Source organism: Oryza brachyantha, chromosome 2 (genome assembly GCF_000231095.2).
Source record: "Oryza brachyantha chromosome 2, ObraRS2, whole genome shotgun sequence".
Classification (NCBI taxonomy): Eukaryota; Viridiplantae; Streptophyta; class Magnoliopsida; order Poales; family Poaceae; genus Oryza; species Oryza brachyantha.
In genome coordinates this window covers 25,370,561-25,392,260 of record NC_023164.2, presented here as the reverse complement: position 1 = coordinate 25,392,260, position 21,700 = coordinate 25,370,561, and the positions used below count along the sequence as shown (strand labels likewise).

General features: G+C 40.6%; 4 protein-coding genes and 1 pseudogene across 11 annotated transcripts; all 5 read left to right on the top strand.

Annotated features, from left to right (window-relative positions):
• The first annotated feature begins 1,789 nt into the window (after positions 1-1,789).
• Positions 1,790-2,885, top strand: LOC102700597 (beta-1,3-galactosyltransferase 6-like). The gene has a single exon (XM_006649043.3). It carries the CDS (start codon positions 1,866-1,868, stop codon positions 2,802-2,804), a length of 939 nt encoding a protein of 312 aa, XP_006649106.1. The 5' UTR covers positions 1,790-1,865; the 3' UTR covers positions 2,805-2,885.
• A 3,933-nt stretch (positions 2,886-6,818) lies between these two features.
• On the top strand, positions 6,819-8,227 carry LOC102700311 (annotated as a pseudogene). The gene has a single exon (XR_005811043.1). The product of XR_005811043.1 is annotated as a beta-1,3-galactosyltransferase pvg3-like (transcript).
• A 699-nt stretch (positions 8,228-8,926) lies between these two features.
• Positions 8,927-11,651, top strand: LOC102715734. Of its 7 annotated transcripts, none has more exons than XM_015833437.2 (5): positions 8,927-10,012; positions 10,107-10,152; positions 10,545-10,692; positions 11,081-11,144; positions 11,232-11,651. In XM_015833437.2, exon 1 carries the CDS (start codon positions 8,995-8,997, stop codon positions 9,460-9,462), a length of 468 nt encoding a protein of 155 aa, XP_015688923.2. In that variant the 5' UTR covers positions 8,927-8,994; the 3' UTR covers positions 9,463-10,012; positions 10,107-10,152; positions 10,545-10,692; positions 11,081-11,144; positions 11,232-11,651. The 7 variants fall into 7 exon arrangements, with proteins under 7 accessions (XP_015688923.2, XP_015688918.2, XP_040377426.1 ...); XM_015833432.2 differs by having other exon boundaries at positions 11,025-11,144; XM_040521492.1 differs by having other exon boundaries at positions 10,332-10,692; positions 11,025-11,144.
• A 524-nt stretch (positions 11,652-12,175) lies between these two features.
• LOC102715454 (26S proteasome regulatory subunit 7A) lies at positions 12,176-15,759 on the top strand. Its single transcript, XM_006647959.3, has 10 exons — positions 12,176-12,375; positions 12,692-12,773; positions 13,338-13,429; positions 13,567-13,644; positions 13,725-13,786; positions 14,171-14,315; positions 14,440-14,658; positions 14,761-14,942; positions 15,101-15,276; positions 15,378-15,759. Exons 1-10 carry the CDS (start codon positions 12,289-12,291, stop codon positions 15,533-15,535), a joined length of 1,281 nt encoding a protein of 426 aa, XP_006648022.1. The 5' UTR covers positions 12,176-12,288; the 3' UTR covers positions 15,536-15,759.
• A 1,954-nt stretch (positions 15,760-17,713) lies between these two features.
• Positions 17,714-21,472, top strand: LOC102715178 (26S proteasome regulatory subunit 7A). Its single transcript, XM_006647958.3, has 10 exons — positions 17,714-17,947; positions 18,263-18,344; positions 18,917-19,008; positions 19,158-19,235; positions 19,327-19,388; positions 19,817-19,961; positions 20,087-20,305; positions 20,410-20,591; positions 20,754-20,929; positions 21,033-21,472. Exons 1-10 carry the CDS (start codon positions 17,861-17,863, stop codon positions 21,188-21,190), a joined length of 1,281 nt encoding a protein of 426 aa, XP_006648021.1. The 5' UTR covers positions 17,714-17,860; the 3' UTR covers positions 21,191-21,472.
• The last annotated feature ends 228 nt before the right edge of the window (positions 21,473-21,700 follow it).

Here is a 21,700-nt window from a genome sequence, read left to right as displayed (position 1 = left end):
TCGCGTGCATCGGTGCATGGTTTGTGTTGGTACCACCATTTCTTAAGTAGAGTATAATTTTCTTCGCGTTTTTACTACCCTTGAGATGATATATTTAGTTGTTATATACGGAGTAATTTCTATGGTAAGAAGTTGGTATCACCAGATAATAAGGTTGCATTCTTCATCATAAATTTTTCTCATTTTTTCTTGGTTTTATATGCACTCTTCTCAATTTGCGTAGCGATACATTTTTTGCAAATAATTTATATATAAAATTTCATCATTTTACATCTCTAAAGTAGATTTTTTATTTTATAGTAATTAATTCCATCATCTGTACTATTAAATAACTATTAAAAATCAAAATCTTCTATCTTTATCTTCATCTACACAAAGAACACAACTTAAATATCTCAAGTTACGAAAATTTTACGGTAAAAAATTTGATGCTACACACTGCAAAATTTGTTTTTTTTTCTGAAAAAGGAATCAAGTACTGTTTACAATTTTGTTTATGCTTATAACCCAAAATTTAAATTTTTAATCTTAAATTTAGAGTTGATTTTTAGGGTATTTTCACCGAAATTTATTTTCCAGCTTTGACTTTTAGGTTGCTAAGAATACATATATAAAAGTTATATTCATAAATTATTTTTTGTTTATAAATATATTATCATTGGTTCCCTCGTTTGAGCACGCATGCCGTCCCTAGGGTGAGCTCGGTAAATGCCAATCAAAGCACATTTCTTGCTCATACCTAGCCATGGTGTTCTAAGTTATGAGTTACATTTGTTGGCCTTTCTCAAACAAGAGAATCCTTATAATTCTCTCCTGAAACACAAATCCTTACTACCATTGAACTCGGTACATGTTTATCTACTTGTGTTTTGGTTCTAAATGTCTAGGATGTATTTTGTTTTGTCCATGAACAAAGGAAGGTTGAAAAGACTAGACTGCTCGTAAATATTGCATCGACGATACAATTCAGTATATTTATATCAAAGTTTTTGTCTATTAGAATATATATGGGTAGTGGGCTTATTTTATACTTCATCCGTTTTATAATATAAGATTTTCTAGACTTTCATAAATTTTTATGAAAGCTAATGAATCTAGACATTTATCAGCAGATCTAGACAAAACTAAAAAGACCTGCTTAAAATTTATGCACAAGTCAATCCAAAAAATATGCCTTAAATTTGAAATGCTTGGTCCATTCCCAAATACTAGCCGTCACTGTTCTAACTTTAACCACTAATAAATTTTATATGGTCAGACTACAATAAATGAAAGATTAATATTCAACTTTAGCATGCAGCACATGTTGATAATATGATAACTCTTAAAAGAACAGTCATTCTCCCTCCGTCCCTCCTCCCACTGCATGCCCAATTTGATATTAGTTTTTTTATAATCCCTGAGAAGTAATTTAAGATGTTAAACATTCTCGTGTAAAATTATGATATCTACTAAATTTTTACATAAAATATGAACATAATATTTTTTTAAAGATGATAAAAAAGCTCGTAAAACAAAAAGGCCAGTGCATATGATGGTTTGTAAAAAGGAGAGTAGTCAAGTTGAAATACAGATAGCGTGGTGATAAGTATTTAGGAACAGACGGCGGGAGTATAAAAAAAATCTCGATATGTATAGAGATAGTCATATCTGGCTTTATCTTTAGAAATTAAATAACTACATTTAATTGGCAGTAGCAATAAATTGCATTCTCCCAAAGAATCCCATCTGTCAACAAATGAAGCAGCCTTCAAACACTGCCTACTTAAGCCTGTGTCTCACACAGTGTGCATGCACAGTTCAACCATGAGCCCTTAGCATCACCAGCAATTACCCCATTTCACCTAATTAATTGCTGGCTCGGCATGATGCTGGCCATGAAGAGGCTCTCTTCCTTCGTCTTCCTCCTCCCGTTCCTGCTCCTCGCGTTCGTCTACTCCCTCTTCTTCCCCGGCGACTTCACCATCCTGCCGTCTCTCGCCCGGTGCAGCAACGTGCAGGAGACGACGGCGTCGTCGATTAACAGGACGGAAGAACCGGCTGTGGATCTGCGCGTGCTCCTCGGCGTGGTCACCAGGGCCGAGATGTACGAGAGGCGGGCGCTGCTCCGGCTGGCGTATGCGCTCCAGCCGCCGCCGGAGCGCGCCGTCATCGACGTGCGGTTCTTCGTGTGCAGCCTCGCCAGGGAGGAGGACGCGGTGCTAGTGTCGCTGGAGATCATCGCCCACGGCGACGTCGTGGTGCTCAACTGCACGGAGAACATGGACGACGGCAAGACGCACTCCTACTTCTCGGCCGTCCCGGGGCTCTTCGTCGACGCGCCGTACGACTACGTCGGCAAGGTCGACGACGACTCGTACTACCGCCTGGCGGCGCTCGCCGACACGCTCCGGGACAAGCCCCGGCGCGACCTGTACCACGGGTTCCTGGCGCCGTGCCATGCCGGCCCCGGCGCGCCGCGGTTCATGTCCGGCATGGGGTACATCGTGTCGTGGGACGTGGCGGCGTGGGTGGCGGCGACGGAGGCGCTGCGCCGCGACGTGAGGGGACCCGAGGACGAGGTGTTCGGCCGGTGGCTGCGCTCCGGCGGCAAGGGGAGGAACAGGTACGGCGAGGAGACGCGGATGTACGACTACCTCGACGGCGGGATGCGGGAGGGGGTGAACTGCTTCCGCCACGCGCTCGTGGCGGACACCGTCGTGGTGCACAAGCTCAAGGACCGCCTCAAGTGGGCGCGCACGCTCAAGTTCTTCAACGCCACACAGGGGCTCAGGCCTTCCAAGCTCTACCATGTAGACCTCTGAAAATTTATGGGGAAAAAAACAAATGGATCATATTGTTTGCCAGTACTGTGTTTTTTGTCTGAATATAAATCTCCTCTCTTAAATGCACCATAAGATAGTAAGATACTCAAAATATCTTCAAATGCATGCATGATAAAAACAAAATCTCCCCTGTTAAATGCACCATAAGATATATAAGTATGAACAAAATCTTCAAAATTCAAACTTGCAAGCATGATAAATCGCATGTTTTCTCTATTTTGAAATATAGGGCACATTTTTTGGTAGTAAAAAGTTTGATCCAGCTATTATTTTATTAGAATATAATTTTTCTGACGTAAAGTGATGTCATTATATTTGTATTCGAAAGTATCTTTTTATGATTATACCTTTCGGCTGCATGAGCCATAGGTGAATGTGTTAATAAAATAAATGTTGATTAATGTCTAGTTCTAACCAAATAAAATATGCCATATGTTTTGAAACGGGGGTAAATCCACAAGCTTATATATAAGCGTATATATAAGCATGATGGAATTGAAGACACAACGACTAAAGAATGATCCCCCAGTTTCATTTAGGAGGCTAATTAATAAAACAATGTGTTTACATGTTCTTCTAATTTAATTTACTCACGGTGCTTAAAAAGAACAGTGGTTGCTGTGGTAGTTTTGCCACACGAATGACATGGTTGACACGTGGATACCACTTTAGGTTAAGAGTTGTTTAAAGCTTGATCGTTGCAGACATAGAGTCCAGCGTAGTTTCTGTTCAACAAACCCTTAACAGGATCTACTTGTCATCGAAATAAGGATATTGGAAATAAAGACAATTAAAGAGACCGTTAATTTTTTCTCTCGAAATAATAGGTTTGTCCAACTGTCTAAACTAGATCTGGTTTTACCGCTGTTCTCATGCACTGCCGCGCGTTACTAACGTACGTTTTGTTAGCGGTCAAAAGTAAGATAAGATATGATTATCCATATTTTTAAGTATACGGTGATTCAGTTTTATGTTTGGTTGGATTGATAGAATAGACCAATTTTTTTGGGTTGAATGGATGATTATGAATGAGATAAGAGCATTCCAACAGCTCATCTAAATTTGGTTATCCATATCTTTTATTTGGATGATCATCTAAAATATTTTCATCTTTTATATTCCTTTGTACTTCAACAGATCATCTGTATATGACATACTCTATATCTATTTGGAGGATTGGAGAGAGAACATCTAAATATAGAGGTTCTCTCTCCTAATATGGATGAATCCAAAAATAGATGATGAGGTAGATGTTCGGCTGGAGCTCAACTTTTGCTTTTCATTCTCTATTTCTAGGATGGAGGATGGAATGGATGAGCTGTTGGGGATGCTTTAAGCATATTAAATTACTGATAAATTAATATAAATTAAGCATCATAAATCTTATTTTTGGAGCCGCTCTTCTTCCCTATACTCAAGCATCCCATTGCCTATCACAGTCTCGCGTTCTTGGCATGCCGATTTTTCTTTACATCAAAGATAGTGTTTTGTGACTTGTTCAAGGAAATGATTTTAAACCCTTCAAAAGAGAGCACTTACGAAAATGAAGTTCACAACTACTCCCTTTCCCGGCCCATGGGCCATGGTCAATTTCGCTCTCTGCTGCCTCCCCCACCCAATCGATTTCTTCTTCCGTTGTAATACCTCCTAACTACCAGGATCGCTCCTGGCTAGCATCATTATAAATTATAGCTATATATATAGTTTTTTATCTTAATAATAATAATTTTTTAATTGTTAATTTGAATTTAACTTTTTTAGATTATATTTTTACATCGAACCCCATTTAACTGTATTTTAAAATATTTAATTTATAATTCAAAGTTTAGATATTTCAAATTATATTTATATATTGATTTTTTTCTCTCTTAATTTTTGCCAATTTTTAACCGCAAATATAGATCTTATTGATAGATGAACTCTTCTCTCAATATCAATTATTTTAAAAATTTTAATCGAGATTTAAATTTTACTAAATATACACATGGACTTTTTTTATTGCTAAACTTTATTACGCATGGATGTATATTTTCCTTGTCCGATTGATGCTTCTCCGATCTTTTATTTTTATCCTGATCTTTCAGATTTTTTGCCCGATTGATTTTTGTGATCGATCTTTTCTATTTTTTTATTGTGTCCGATTGATTTTTTTTTCCCTTTCTTCCGATTGATTTTTTTTTTCAAATTGACGTTTCTCTTGTCTGTCTGATTGACTTTTTGGGATCGATCTTTTCTCTTTTTTTTTATTGTGTCCGAGTGATCTTTTCTTTTTCTTCCGATTGCAAAGGGGCGAACAGTCTGATAAATAGCTTGCTCGATCAGACTGTCGCTGGTGCTTTAAACTCAACCAAAACAATCAAAATTACTGCTCCATGTGTTCTAAAATGTATATCTGGCATTTGAATGGTATAATCACTTATGTTACTTTTCAAAGCTAAGATTTGTCACGTTAATCACTTTTTATTTATAATATTCTTATTTTATTCATACACACTCTTCTGCCCATATTCATTCTCATTTTATCGATGGATACCATACTTTTTCTTTTTCAATTTTAATCCCTACTAAATAATAAATGATTATATTACATGATGGAAACAGTGGTACTGAACTTTTCTCCAGCCTAGTTTGACGCTGCGTTCGTGTAAATCTACTTGCGGCATGTGCCTTACAAATTACAAAAACAATGATATTGTGTTGCCGTCACAAAGTAGCAAAGGTACGCACTAACTAAACTTGTTCAGGTTCAGGGTGCCCTGCAGAGAACCTGCACCGCTCACTGGGTCTGTTTGTCACGCAAGGAGCCATTGACTCGCACAGCTAGCCACCTCACTCCTGTGGAAGCATAAGATAAACAAAACATATGGTGACATGGGTCATGGCTAACGTTCTTGCAATAAACCCTGCAAGGAAATGCCATTTTGCTAAATTAAAATCCAAATAAAACCTCCAAATTCGTGGAGATGGTACTGGTTCTGTGTTACTTCCTCCTTTTCTAATACTAATAATATACCCGTGAATTGCTACAAATTTATACATAATGGACTATAAATACCCATAGAGGTACATACCACTGATGATGAATTACACACCGATAAAAATGGGTTAATTAAAGAAAACATTTGATTTCTTTTCTGGTTTTTGATACGATGGTTTCTGCGTGACCTGAGATGTAGATGTAGAGGAGGACAAATAACTTCACCTTTAAGGAGTAGAGAGATTTGACATGGTTGATTTTAAAAATTATATTTAGTCACCCATTTAATTTAAAAAATGCATAACAATTAATTATGTTGTTGTGATTTGTTTATCCTAAAGTACTTTAAGTATAATTTATATTTTGTATATTGCATATTTTTTAAATAATATGGCTAGTTAAATGTAAGTTTAAAAGCCAACGACACCAAATAAAAAATGTAGAAAGAAAATGTAGGCCATGTGTGAGAAAATTAGGATCGAACGATTATCTGATTTATATGATAAATAATTGAGTTAACTACAAAGTAAAAAAATTATTATAGAAAAATCAGATGAGAAACTTTTATATATAAATATTTTGTACAGAATACATTATTTAAAAGTTTAAAAAACATGTTTGAAAAAAAATCCAAAATTCATCTATGGATTCGATATTTTAGGGTTGATTATTCCCCGGTTTTGCACACATACTTTCCAATCTGCTAAACGATTCATTTTATGCATTCATATCCAAGTCGATAATCTCATATTTGTAAAGCAATTTTTAATTTTATAATAGTTAATTATAGTTATTCACACGATCATGCTTCATCTTCACTAATCGAAAGAATGCACCCGGAGTTGTTTTTGCCGGGCCCCGGAGTTGTTGTAACTTATTGCGTTGACGCGTTGGTTCCCCGGAGATTCGACTCGGCATGCCGCGCATTTCCACGTAGACCTCTCGCCCTTCTCCAGCCTTACGCAAAGGGCGCCATTGCCGTACAAACCAAGCTCCCCACCCACGCTCCCGCTCACATGGCGCTTCCTCTCAAGCCGGCAAAAACACCGGCGATCCGCCTCCCCCCTAGCACCATATCACTCGCGCTGCCCACTTGCACGCATTGCAGTTCAGAGCACTCTCTGAATCTCGAGTGGAATTCTTGAATCGACGACGACGACGACGGCGACGGCGACTGTACGTGTCGAGCTCTTGCTATCTTGCCTGTGATGCCGCCGGCGCCGAGCGGTTTGCTCAAGCCGGCGAACGGCTCTAAGCATGAGGCCGCCGCCATGGCGAGGAAGCACGGCTTCCCCAAGCTGTCGGCGTCCAGCAAGGCGCTGGTACTGCTGCCGCTGCTGCTCCTGGGGTTCATCTACCTCTTCGTCTACCCCAAGGAGTTCGAGCTGCAGGCGCTCATGAGCTCCTGCAGCCCGCCGCTGGGCGCCTACACGGCGGCACCGCGGCGGCTCGCCGGGGAGCCCCCCGCGTCGCGGAAGCCCGATTTCCGCCTCCTCATCGGCGTGCTCACCCGCGCCGACAACTACGAGCGGCGGCACCTCCTCCGCATGGTGTACGGCCTCCAGCTCGCGGCCGGCGACCTCACCGCGCACGTCGACGTCCGCTTCGTCTTCTGCCGCCTCTACAAGGACGACCAGCGGGTGCTCGTCCCGCTCGAGATCCTCCGCCACGGCGACGTCATCATCCTCGACGAGTGCGAGGAGAACCTCAACGGCGGCAAGACCTACACCTTCTTCTCCGCGGCGGCGCGGCTGTACCGCGACGAGCCGTACGACTACGTGATGAAGGCCGACGACGACATCTTCCTCCGGCTGCCGAGGCTGCTCGAGTCGCTGGCGGCGATGCCGCGCGACGACGCCTACTACGGCGCCACCATCCCGTGCGACAGCATGGACCCGTTCCGGGAGTACATGTCCGGCATGGCGTACGCGCTGTCGTGGGACCTCGTCGAGTGGGTGGCCACCTCCGACGTGCCGCGCAACCGCACCGTCGGGCCGGAGGACAGGATGACGGGGCAGTGGCTGCGGCTGGGTGGGAAGGGGAAGAACCGGTTCAACGCCAAGCCGGCTATGTACGACTACCCGCTGCCGGCGCCGGTGGACAAGTGCTCGCACGAGTTCGTGCCGGACACCATCGCCGTCCACCGGCTCAAGGACAACCCGCGATGGGCGGCGACGCTTGAGTACTTCAACTTCACCGCTGGCCTTGAGCCGTCCAAGTTCTACAAGATCGACTAGCGGAGGAGAGGATCGATGGGAGTACATGACTCGTCTTCTTGGTTAATTTTGGGAGTTTGATAAATGATAAAGATTTCTATATATATATATATGTATTTTTTTTGGCATTTTCAGAAATTATTTCCCCTTCAGCCCCTTCTCTTCGGTGTATGTTGAATGATGAACACTTGATTCAAATATACAGATGACACAAAGGAAATGGTAGATTGTGCAACTTTTTGGGACAACTTGGTTTGATATGTTCGACAGTTTTTTCTCTGTGATATTAGTGGGGAAGTCTAGAGTTATCAAATTTTGGTATATAAATGCATTAGATTAAGTTGCTAAAATTTGATAAGATTGGGAATTGAAAGTAGCAAACTGAACATGCCCAAAGATATAAGTAGAGTACAGAGTACTCACTCCATTGCATATTACTAAAACTTTACAAGTCACTGTGGATTTCATAAGCCAAAAAATTTAAAATTTAATAATAAAATATATCTGCAACACCAAATTACTAGTTTTATTGAATTCACCGCTGAATATATTTTTATATTGTATTATTTTGTGTTCTAAGTGTTGCTATATTTTTTAATAAATTTTTTTAAACTTAAAATGTCTGACTTAATAAACCCATAATTACTTATAAATATGAAAATGAGGGAGTGTACTTATGGTATCGCTATCAAATACATTTTTTTTTAAACATGCACCATCCAATTATATAAAATGAGAAAAAAACTTTTAACACATATAGCATAAAAAAAAGATTGAGTTTTAGACTATGGTCAAAATAATCGTATTTTTCAAAACTAATATAGATTATGGTCAAAATCGTATAGTCTAAATTCGATTTAAACAACCGGTGGGAAAATTGAAAAAAGAAAATCGGTACTTATTGTTTCCGTTGGTTAACTGGATAAGCCGGCTGGCCGCGGCGCACCAGAGAGAGCAGAGAAAGGTGAAGCCAAACATGAGTCCCGCCGCCGCCGCCGCCGCCGGATGCCACCTCCTCCTCCTCCCCACGACGAGCAGGCCATGCGGCGGGCCTCCTCCTAGAGCGTTAGCACGAGCATCGGCCGCAGATGGGCGCGTGTCGGTGGTGGGTCGCCGGCCGCTGGAGGAGGTGTACAAGGTGCGGGTGGAGCGCGGGGCGGCGGCGCGGGAGCGGGTGGAGGCGCTGCGGGTGATGGAGACGTGGTCCACCTGGCGCACGGGCGGGCGGTGCCGCATGCCCTGGGACTGGCAGGTGGACCAGCTCGTCTACATCGTCTCCGGCGAGGTCCGCGTGCTCCCGAACGAAGCCACCACCGGCGAGGAGTACATGCACTTCGTCGCCGGCGACCTGGTCCGGTACCCCAAGTGGTTCGAGGCGGACCTGTACTTCGACGGGCCCTACGAGGAGCGCTACCGATTCCTCGCCTACGGGGATGACAACTGAATCCAATCGCGCGAATCCATCCATGACCATGAGTGGACTAATGCCAAGCTTGTTCTCCCTAGTCGAGTAGTGTAGCGAGTTGGGGGCGCCCAGGGAAGGGAAGGGACAATTCTTCTTCTCTAGCGCGTCGAGCAATTTAGTATACTGTATTTTATTTCAGTACTATCGATTTTTGACTGCTTGTGCTGCATTACTTTTACAACTTTCTAGCTTAGACATCTAGTACTGCTAAAACATGAGCATCTGCAAAATGAGACTGGAATGATGTGTATGGTTGATTTGTTTGTAGGAGTAATAATAATAATGCCTTGTTGCTTCAGCTAATCTATACAATAAAGTGTTGTAAAAGGGATGCTGCAAGCTGATAAGTAGATATGTTTACGTGGCAGTTACTAATGGTTGTGTACTGGTGTATAACAGTTCATCTACATTGAACTTATTTTTTTTTTCTGGATAAGCTAAATTGTTTTAATAAATGAAGTCCCTCACAAAACTACTCTGACAGGCTTAAAAGGTGTTTCCTGCTTGCACAATATCACATTTTGTTCCTGTAAGCTACTCTTTTGCGATACCCTGATTCATATGAAGAGTGGGTTGTGATCATCAGTTGGTTGAATTGTTGATGGCATCTTTGTATGTATCAGAAAACAATTGGGTGCCTTTAGGCCAGCACCATCTTGAACCTGCAAGGTGAGCTAAGTTACTTTATTCTTATTTACATGTTATGTGTAGTGCTCTAAATTTTATCGTTCATCATTTTTTCCCAGTTATATCTGTTGGAGACACCATATTAAATTTGTACTTTGCTAGAAAACTCTGAAGTGGCAAGCTTCATCACTGAAAGCTTATAAGTCTGGTTTTCTTTGTAGTAGTACTAATATTCGAAATGACAGTTCAGCCAAGAGAAGAATAGTTGCAGGTTCAAACTTGACTTGTTGCCTATAATTTTCACACATAAACAGCATTTTGAGTTGTATGTGTTGATACTTACACATTCACGCAAGTGATCTGAGATGTCACCTCACCAATTCACCCTTCTGCATTTATCGATTGCCTTTCTTACCATATTTTCCGTTAAGCAGGGTCAGCCAGGAAGAATTTTGAGAGCGCTGGGACTGAGGGAGACCATATAAGTATATAACCATGAAGGTTGTATGTCAGGCCTCTACAGAATGCCTGTAGAAGAGAAACTGCAAAATGACCGAACAAGGCTTGGAAGAAATGGTGCAGGTACTGATCAATTATCGGGCCCTTAGTCATGCTCGTGATATTCCTTAGTCATGCTCATGAAATTCAATCGTATGTTGCCGTGTGAATTTATCACTACTAGGTAAAGTACACTCATCCCAATCTAAATATAACCGAATGTGGTTTTGAGATTGTACTATGTTTTCCCTTGAAGTAAGAGTACAATATTAAAATCAACACTCATAAGTTATAATCAGCTCTCGTAATTGCAATCAGTAACTCAGTAAGCAACTTGAAAATAAAAACAATCAGGCGTAGTTTTGTGTGTATTGAAGTGTCTGAGTGAACTGATATACAGAACTCTTCTGTTACAGTCACATTCAGCATCATTTGTCAGTCGACTCATCTCCGGCATGGCTCAATTCCACAGATGTTTGGCGTTTACCTTGGAACTCTGATGCTATGGTGCAGCAACCTAATTATGACTCACACATGTGAGTATGTGGACAAATCATGTTCAGCATATTAACCTTACCCAAGGTTTTTTTTTAATGTTATTGAACGGATTGTCACTTTTTCAGGCCCTCGCAACCGGTCAGAATTTGCAAGTCCATCCTTTCGTCGGTGAAATTCCGGACATTATAGGCTCCAACAAGATGGTCCGGACAGTCAGAAGTTTAACTAACAACATGTGAAGAACCTGACGAGGCTGCCTTCTCTTGGCTGGCTGTGGCTGACATGAAAATACAATGGAAGGATTAGATTTGCTTGATGAAATCTCATCCAAATTCATCTTGTTGGTTCGACTGTTAACGATCAAGTATTGTATTACTTTTGAAACATGGGATCTTTTTGCAAGAGCATTGCTCATGTAGTTTTTTATTCTTCTTTTTCGAGTGTCAAGCAGTATTGTCAAGCCATCTTAGGGCTATTTTGAAACACAGAAATTTTTTAGAGAACATTTAAATTTCATCAAACATTTAGCAAAATTCCACCAAACAGAACAGACACATTTTGTTCACTTTTGTTGATTTGGAACATGAAAAATCAAAGTGACTCGTAAGAGCATTCTCAACACATACTCTATATCACACCATCCATAAATATTGTTCTAGCAGATACTTTATTACATTATTTAAAAAATAGAGCACCATTCATATTGTAAACAAAAACTCCAAATATGGGTACTCTCTAATTCCTCTACATCTCAACATCTAATTATATGAGAAGAGAGCAGTACAACATGAGAGAAAATAATTATACAATATTAATAAAATATATATAGATAATGTAATATAAATATTCTATTGAAATGATAACTCATATAAATAGTAAATCTATTTTAAATGTTCATCTAAATAACAACATAAATAACAAAAATTTGATGAGCGGTTACGAATGCTAAAGTCGTAACTCCAAGACAAAAGCCCACCGCGGTGACAATAGAGCCCGTCCGATCAGAATCTGACGGTAGAGAGGGATCCTTGAAGAGGAGGAAAGAGAAAAGCGAAAAAGGAGAGGAGAAAATAAGTCGAAAAAAACAGCCCTTCTCTCCCATTCGCATCCACCCGAAGAGCTCTCGCCGCCGCCTCGCGCCGCCGGAGAAGACGCGCGGCAGCAGCAGAAGCGGGGGGAGCCATGGCGCCGGAGCCGGAGGACGACATCATGAACGAGAAGAACCCTCGCCCTCTCGACGAGGACGACATCGCGCTCCTCAAGACCTATGTGAGTCTCGCGCGACCTCGATCGCCAGATCTACCCGATCTCTCGTCTAGGGCCGCTTCTGCTGGTCTCAGGCTGGGGCTCGGTTTTTGGTCGGGGTATACTTCTAGGATCTTGATTTTGGGGTGGAATAGCGTGCCCCATAGTCTAGGTTGCGGTTGCTGTCCTTGTGATTTCCTCGGCGGAGGCTGAAAATGTTCAGTTCTGTGGATAATAGCTTAGGTTTCAGAGGAGAGATGGAATACTTTGTTAGATTTTGCCGTGCGGTTTCTGCTAAGGAAGTTTTGCTCATTCTGGTTGGCTGTCTGTTGTTGCACAGGGACTTGGGCCGTACTCCACAAGCATAAAGAAGGTGGAGAAGGAAATCAAAGAGATGGCTAAGAAGATCAACGACCTTTGTGGTGCGTAATGATTTTTTGTCTGATTCTTAGCTGGAACAGGAGATGTAGCTCAATTTGCAAAGACATTTTCTTTTTTTTTTTCATTCACCAATGCACTTTCATATGATAACACACTGGTACGGCACATTTTAATACAGTAGTTTAGGTCACTCCCCAAGATATGAAAAATGTTGTATTGATCATTGTTCGTTTTGTTGATGATAAGAACACAATTCTGGTGCTCCATATAGGTTATACAATATGCAACATAGCTCAATTTTTTTTTTCTGACAGTAGAAATTTGATGATTTAGTGTGCAACATATAGCAACCATTGTTTGTTTTTGTTGATGATAGGATCACAATTCACGTGCTCACTATAGGTTGCAAAACGTCCAGCACAGCTCCAAATTTGTTCTTGCAACAGAAAGTTGATGATTTAATGTGCAATCTATACCAACCTTGTATCATGTTCAAACATCCCCTTACCTTCCATAAATTCAGTTTATCATCTTGTTTAGATGCTAGGAGGGTAACAAATGTGAATTGGTTTACCTGACCCACTTATTCTTCCATTAAATTCCAGGGATTAAGGAATCTGACACTGGGCTAGCACCACCTAGCCAGTGGGATCTTGTATCTGATAAGCAGATGATGCAAGAAGAGCAACCGTTGCAAGTATATCACTTAACCTATCTTTTTATACTTATTCCTATTTTTAATTGTGTGCCCTAAGGACTTGTATTTTTCCTGCTTTAGTTTTATATCTTCTTTATCTTTTATTTTACTAATAACATATTTTCCTCCCATTGAAGGTGGCTAGGTGTACCAAGATTATAAGCCCTAACACCGACGATGCGAAATATGTGATTAATGTAAAACAAATTGCAAAGGTAGTCCATTTTATTGGAACCATATATTTCATAGAAATTCATGCTTATCCCTTCTTATGTTTTATATTTGTATCATGCAGTTTGTGGTTGGCTTAGGGGATAAAGTTTCTCCAACTGACATTGAGGAAGGGATGAGAGTGGGGTAGGTCACTGCTATATCTCATGGAATATTGTCTGCTGTTTGCCCCTTTTCTCGATGCATTTTTGTGTTAGATCTGATCGTGCTCTTAAGATATTTATACTTCCTGAATGCAATGGAATTAATGCATTAACATCATATATGGTGCCATGCAAACAAGAAATGCTTCTAATTGACATGTTTGACATATATAAGGATTGGGAGTATTGCACTATTCGCTCCACCTTCTGTGGCAGAAGGTGAACTGCCATATGTAAGCTCTAGTGATAGCAAAACTGATTAAACTAAGAAGTAAAAAGCATGTTATGCATTCACTGTGTGCATTCATTTCATTTCATGCTTGAACCATTGCACTCACTGTGTGCATTCATTTCATGCTTGATACAGTGTTGATCGGAACAAGTACCAGATTCAAATTCCTTTACCACCCAAAATTGACCCAAGTGTTACCATGATGACTGTTGAGGAAAAACCTGATGTGACATATAATGATGTTGGTGGATGCAAGGAGCAGATTGAAAAGATGCGTGAGGTGTGCCAATCTCTTCAGTTCATACCCCCTGTTTTTGCAAACTTGCTCATCTAGATGTATCATCTATTGTTTATATTTGGATTTATTTTGTGATTTACTATTTGCTATTATTATTTGTTCCCAGGTTGTTGAGCTTCCCATGCTTCACCCAGAAAAGTTTGTCAAGCTTGGTATCGATCCTCCAAAGGGGGTCCTTTGCTATGGCCCTCCTGGAACCGGCAAAACACTTCTTGCTAGAGCAGTGGCCAATCGGACAGATGCTTGTTTCATCCGTGTAATTGGTAGTGAGTTAGTTCAGAAATATGTTGGTGAAGGGGCCAGGATGGTCCGGGAATTATTTCAGGTATGTGCAATTGTGAACACTCACAAGAACTTATCCAATTTTCCACACTTGACTGTTCTGTTTGTCTACCGTGTTTCTGACAAAAGAGTTCAATTGGTGTAGATGGCTCGCTCAAAGAAAGCATGCATTGTCTTCTTTGATGAGGTTGATGCTATTGGAGGTGCTCGTTTTGATGATGGGGTTGGGGGTGATAACGAGGTTCAACGTACCATGTTGGAAATTGTCAACCAGCTTGATGGTTTTGATGCCAGAGGAAACATCAAGGTTCTTATGGCCACAAATAGGTATATAATAATATTTTTTTCATTCTCCTTATATGATCCAATAATATAAGGTGATTTCCTCATATCATGAACATCTTACTGCACACATATTTATCCGATGAAGCTTATACCACACGAATATAGAGGGGAAGCTTGACCACGTTTTCTTGTTTTGCCAGGCCTGACACTTTGGATCCTGCGCTTCTGCGTCCTGGTCGTTTGGACAGGAAGGTAGAATTCGGCTTGCCTGATCTGGAGGGCCGCACTCAGATATTCAAAATCCACACACGCACGATGAACTGTGAGCGGGATATCCGATTTGAGCTGCTGGCGCGCCTCTGCCCAAACTCCACTGGTAAAACTTTGAAACTTCATTCTGGGTGGTTTATTTAGTCTACACCTCGGCCTTTTTCACTAAACCGTTAAATTCTCACAAATATTTCCTTGTTCTCACAGGAGCTGATATAAGGAGTGTCTGCACAGAGGCTGGCATGTATGCCATTCGGGCCAGACGGAAAACGGTGACTGAGAAGGACTTCCTGGACGCGGTGAACAAGGTCATCAAGGGCTATCAGAAGTTCAGTGCGACTCCAAAATACATGGTGTATAATTAAGCGTTGGAACTCCCATTTACTATTGCCCCATGAGATTGTCGCTGCAAAAGTAGTTGTTGTTTCTTCCCAGAATTGTGCATCTTTGTGGCGACCAAATCATCTTGTGCAACATGTTCTATTAATTTTAAGTAGTGAGGTTCGTTTTCACAGTTATGTGTTACAACGACAATGTTCAAATATTTTACACAACCGCTGGTCCCTACCGAGGGCCTATTCCTATGAAAGCATTTGGTGAAACAAGTTTTTCCCCTTTCATACATGTAGAGAGAAAACAAAGGTAAATTTCCGTCACTCAAACCTCTTCAAAAGATTCTTATTCCTGTACCTTTCTATTTCTATAGGTTAAAATTCATCCAAATCGAATAGTTTCTCAAATTTTTAGGTGTTGAATACATAAATTCGGATTGTTACCGATGATACTGCCATAACAGAGGGCAGATTTTGCAGAAGTAACATTTGTTCCATTTAGAGGAGCAAGGTTTTGAGAAAAGTTGAGTTCACTGGCTTTTAGTTTATTTTAGATTTCACTAAACATGGCCTAGGAATTTAGCAGACGTATCTTTCAGCTTCTGCTTATAAGCCAAAATTTAAATTTTTATCAATAAATTTAAAGTTAATTTTAGGATTTTTTATTATAGTTTATTTTTCAGCATTTGCTTTTAAATCACTAAGAAGACACATAAAAAAATTATTTATAAATTATTTTTTATTTGAAAATATGTTGTTTGATTTTTTTTTGAAAAAAAATGCCCCCCTATATTGTCATGGGAGATTCTAGGAGAAACTGTAGCCAGAAAAGCTTCTTTAATCCTTTTATCATCGATATGGTGTAGTTCAGCTTATTGGTGGTCGGAGTCTCGGAGGCGGTCGAGTCGGATGGACGGTGTCGCAACCGGTGGACATAGATATAGGCTCGGGTGGACCGTCGTGAACTCAGTTTTTTGTTGTCTACTGGTAGTGGTACTAGGTTACCACTAATACCAGGATACCATCAATTTCTTAACCAAACAAATAAATTTTACGTTGTTGTTATAGTGTTATGATATGTCTCGACTTGCAAAGAAATTGTTTTTAGTTTCTAGGGGCAGGAAGAGTTGATCTGGTTCTTCACTTTGTTATTAATAAAATATAAATTTAAAAGTCAATGATATCAAACAAAAATATAACAGAAGGCAAACCAGCCAACGAATCAGTCTCTGGTGCTACTACCATCTATCGATTTATTCGATCACCACCCCACCAATTTCTATGTTAATTTAAACTTAGAACAAATCCCTTCTGAACATCCATATGCAAATTCGTTAATAGAGAACTGTTGTGAAGGCTGCAGGAATGAGTATTCTTAAGGAGAAAAATAAAAGATTTAAGGTAGCATAACCAATAGAGAATTTCAACCTTAGTTCTTGTACCTCCCTATGGGGATTTTCTTTATAATTTCATTTTAATTGAAACCGAGGATCCTCTCATAAGATTTACAATGCAAACTACAGATGTTTGGCGTTTACCTCGAACTCTGATACTATGGTGCAACAACCTAATTATGACTCATACATGTAAGCACGTGGACAAATCATATTCAGCGTATTAGGCTTATCCAAGGTTCTTTTCTTGTTTGTGAACGGATCGTCACTTTTTCAGGGCCCTCGCAACCGGTCAGAACTTCCATCCTTCCGTCGGTGAAATTCCAGACAGTATATCTCGTTGGTTCGATTGTTAACGATCAAATATTGTACAGTATTACTCCCTCCAAACACAAATAAATAACGTTTAGGACCAAGAAATTACAAAGAAAACAAGCTAAAGTGTTTGTCCAAAACATCAAACAAAGATGAATGGAGGTAGTACTTTTGAAGCGTGAGATCTTTTTGCGAGAGCATTGCTCATGCAAGCTATCAAATTTTTTATTCTTCTGACATGAGTGTCAAGCACTACCGTCGAGCCATGGCTCTTTCGAAACACATAAATTTATAGAAAACAGTAACGATTAAATTTCATCAAACATTTGGTAAATTTCCTCCAGACTGAGCAGACACTTGGTTTTGTTCAATTTTCTCGATTTGGAACATGAAAAATCAAGCCGACTCCGTAACTCGTAAGTCGCCACTCCAAGAAGAAAGCCCACCGCCGTGAAAAATACAGTCCGTCCGATCAGAATCTGACGGTAGAGAGGGATCCTTGCAGAGGAGGAAAGAAGAAAGCGAAAAAAAAGAGAGGAGAAAATAAAGTCGAAAAAAAAAACATCCCTTCTCTCGCATTCGCATCCACCCGAAGAGCTCTCGCCGCCGGAGAAGACGCGCGGCGGCAGCAGCAGAAGCGAGGGGAGCCATGGCGCCGGAGCCGGAGGACGACATCATGAACGAGAAGAACCCTCGTCCGCTCGACGAGGACGATATCGCGCTCCTCAAGACCTATGTGAGTATCGAGACCTCGATCGCTAGATCTCCCCGATTTCTCTCGTCTAGGGCGGCTTCTGGTGGTCTCAGGCTGGGGCTCGGTTTTTGGTCGGGAGATACTTGTAGGATCTTGATTTTGGGTGCCCCTTTTGTATGTCTAGTGTAGGTTGCAGTTGCCGTCCTTGTGATTTCCTCGGCGGAGGCCGAAAATGTTCAGTTCTGTGGATAATAGTTTGGGTTTCAGAGGAGAGATGAAATACTTTGTTAGATTTTACTATGCGGTTTCTGCTAAGGAAGCTTTGCTCATTCTGGCTGGCTGTCTGTTGTTGCACAGGGACTTGGACCATACTCCACAAGCATCAAGAAGGTGGAGAAGGAAATTAAAGAGATGGCTAAGAAGATTAACGACCTTTGTGGTGCGTATTGATTTCTTGTCTGATTCTTAGCTGGAACAGGAGATGTAGCTCAATTTGCAACCACGTTTTCTTTTTCTTCTTCTTTTTTTTTTCATTCACCAATGCACTTTTATATGATAACACACTGGTATGACACATTTTAATACAGTAGTTTAGGTCACTCCCCAGGGTATGAAAAATGTTGTGTTGATCATTGTTCGTTTTGTTGATGATAGGAACACAATTCTGGTGCTCCATATAGGTTATAGAATACGCAAAATAGCTCAATTTTTTTTCTGGCAGTACAAATTTTGATGATTTAATGTGCAACATATATCAACCGTTGTTTGCTTTTGTTGATGATAGGAACAATTCACGTGCTCAATATAGGTTGCAGAATGTGCAACACAACTCCAAATTTGTTCTTGCAACAGAAATTTGATGATTTAATGTGCAATCTATAGCAACCTTGTCACATGTTCAAACATCCCCTTACCTTCCATAAGTTCAGTTTATCAGCTTGTTTAGATGCTAGGAGGGTAACAAATGTGAATTGATTGACCTAACCCACTTGTTCTTCCATTAAATTCCAGGGATTAAGGAATCTGACACTGGGCTAGCACCACCTAGCCAGTGGGATCTTGTATCTGATAAGCAGATGATGCAAGAAGAGCAACCGTTGCAAGTATAGCACTTAAAATATCTTTTTATACTTATTCCTATTTTTAATTGCATGCCTAGCACTGTGTCCCAAGGACGTGTATTTTTCCTGCTTTACTTTCCTATCTTCTTTATCTTTAATTTTACTAATAATATATTTTCCTCCCATTGAAGGTGGCTAGGTGTACCAAGATTATAAGCCCTAACACTGATGATGCCAAATATGTGATTAATGTAAAACAAATAGCAAAGGTAGTCCATACTTGTCCAATTTTATTGGAACCATATATTTCATAGGAATTCGTGCGTATCCCTTCTTATGTTTTATATTTGTATCATGCAGTTTGTGGTTGGCCTAGGGGATAAAGTTTCTCCAACTGACATTGAGGAAGGGATGAGAGTGGGGTAGGTCACTGCTATATCTCATGGAATTGTGTCTGCTGTTTGCACCTTTTCTCGATGCATTTTTGTGGTAGATCTGATCAAACTCTTAAGATATTTATACTTCCTGAATGCAATAGAATTAATGCCTTAACATCATATATGGTGCCATGTGAACAAGAAATGGTTCTAATTGACATGTTTGACATATATAAGGATTGGGAAAATATTGCACCATTCGCTCCACCTTCTGTGGAAGAAGGTGAACTGGCATATGTAAGCTTTAGTGATAGCAAAACCGATTAAACTAAGAAGTAAAAAGCATGTTATGCATGCATACTTATTTTCATTGGACAAGTCATATGCCTAATATATCATACATCGGAGTTTGTACATCACAGTTTGTTGAACCATTGGACTCACTGCGTAGATTCATTTCATGCTTGATGCAGTGTTGATCGGAATAAGTACCAGATTCAAATTCCTTTGCCACCCAAAATTGACCCAAGTGTTACCATGATGACTGTTGAGGAAAAACCTGATGTGACATATAATGATGTTGGTGGATGCAAGGAGCAGATTGAAAAGATGCGTGAGGTGTGCCAACCTTTTTTCAGTTCATATCCCTGTTTTTTGCAAACTTGCTCATCTGGCTGTTTATCGATTAGTTAGTTTTGGATTTATCTTGTGATTTACTATATGCTATTATTATTTGTTTGTAGGTTGTTGAGCTTCCCATGCTTCACCCAGAAAAGTTTGTCAAGCTTGGTATTGATCCTCCCAAGGGGGTCCTTTGCTATGGCCCTCCTGGAACAGGCAAAACACTCCTTGCTAGAGCAGTGGCCAATCGGACAGATGCTTGTTTCATCCGTGTAATCGGTAGCGAGTTAGTTCAGAAATATGTTGGTGAAGGGGCCAGGATGGTTCGGGAATTATTTCAGGTATGTGCAACATTGTGATGACTCACAAGAACTTATCCAATTTTCCACACTTGGCTGTTCTGTTTGACTAGCGTGTTTTTGAAAAAAGAGTTCAATTGGTGTAGATGGCTCGCTCAAAGAAAGCATGCATTGTCTTCTTTGATGAGGTTGATGCTATTGGAGGTGCTCGTTTTGATGATGGGGTTGGGGGTGATAATGAGGTTCAACGTACCATGTTGGAAATTGTCAACCAGCTTGATGGGTTTGATGCCAGAGGAAACATCAAGGTTCTTATGGCCACAAATAGGTATATAATAATATTTTTTTCATTCTCCTTTCTCATATGATCCAATAATATAAGGAGATTTCCTCAAATCATGGACATCTTACTGCACACATATTTATCCGAAGAAGCTTATGCCACATGAATAGAATCGAGAAGCTTGACCACATTTTCTTGTTTTGCCAGGCCTGACACTTTGGATCCTGCGCTTCTGCGTCCTGGTCGATTGGACAGGAAGGTAGAATTCGGCTTACCTGATCTGGAGGGCCGTACCCAGATATTCAAAATCCACACGCGCACAATGAACTGTGAGCGGGATATCCGATTTGAGCTGCTGGCGCGCCTCTGCCCCAACTCCACTGGTAAAACATTGAAACTTCATTCTGGGTGGTTTATTCTAGTGACACCTCAAATCCTTTTTCACTAAACCGTCAAATTCTTACAAACATTTCTTTGTTCTCACAGGAGCTGATATAAGGAGTGTCTGCACAGAGGCGGGCATGTATGCCATTCGCGCCAGACGGAAAACGGTGACTGAGAAGGACTTCCTGGACGCGGTGAACAAGGTCATCAAGGGCTATCAGAAATTCAGTGCGACTCCAAAATACATGGTGTATAATTAAGCGTTGGAACTCCCATTTACTATTGCCCCATGATATTGTCGCTGGCAAAGATTGTTGTGTTTCTTCCCAGAATTGTGCATCTTTGTGGCGACCAAATCATCTTGTGCAACTTGTTCTATTAACTTTTAGTAGTAGGATTCGTTTCCACAGTTAATGTGTTACGACGGCCATGTTCAGATAATTTATATAACCGCTGGCCCCTACACAAAATTGGGTGTTAAATGCATACATTAGTATCGGTACCGATGATAGTGATCTATAACAGAGGGCAGATTTTGCAGATGTGCCATATGTTCTATTTAGGAGTAAGATTTTGAGAAAAATGGAGTTTTCTTGCTTCTTTTTTATAAGAAAAAAAAGGAATGTACAGAAGATTAAAATGCGATCGACAGGAAGGCTTCTAGCTTTTTATTTATTTATTTTTGGATTCTATAAATACAAATTCTCAGAACGTAACTAAGAATCTAGATTGTTTGCGATCTGGAGATTATGAGAGAAACTATAACCAGA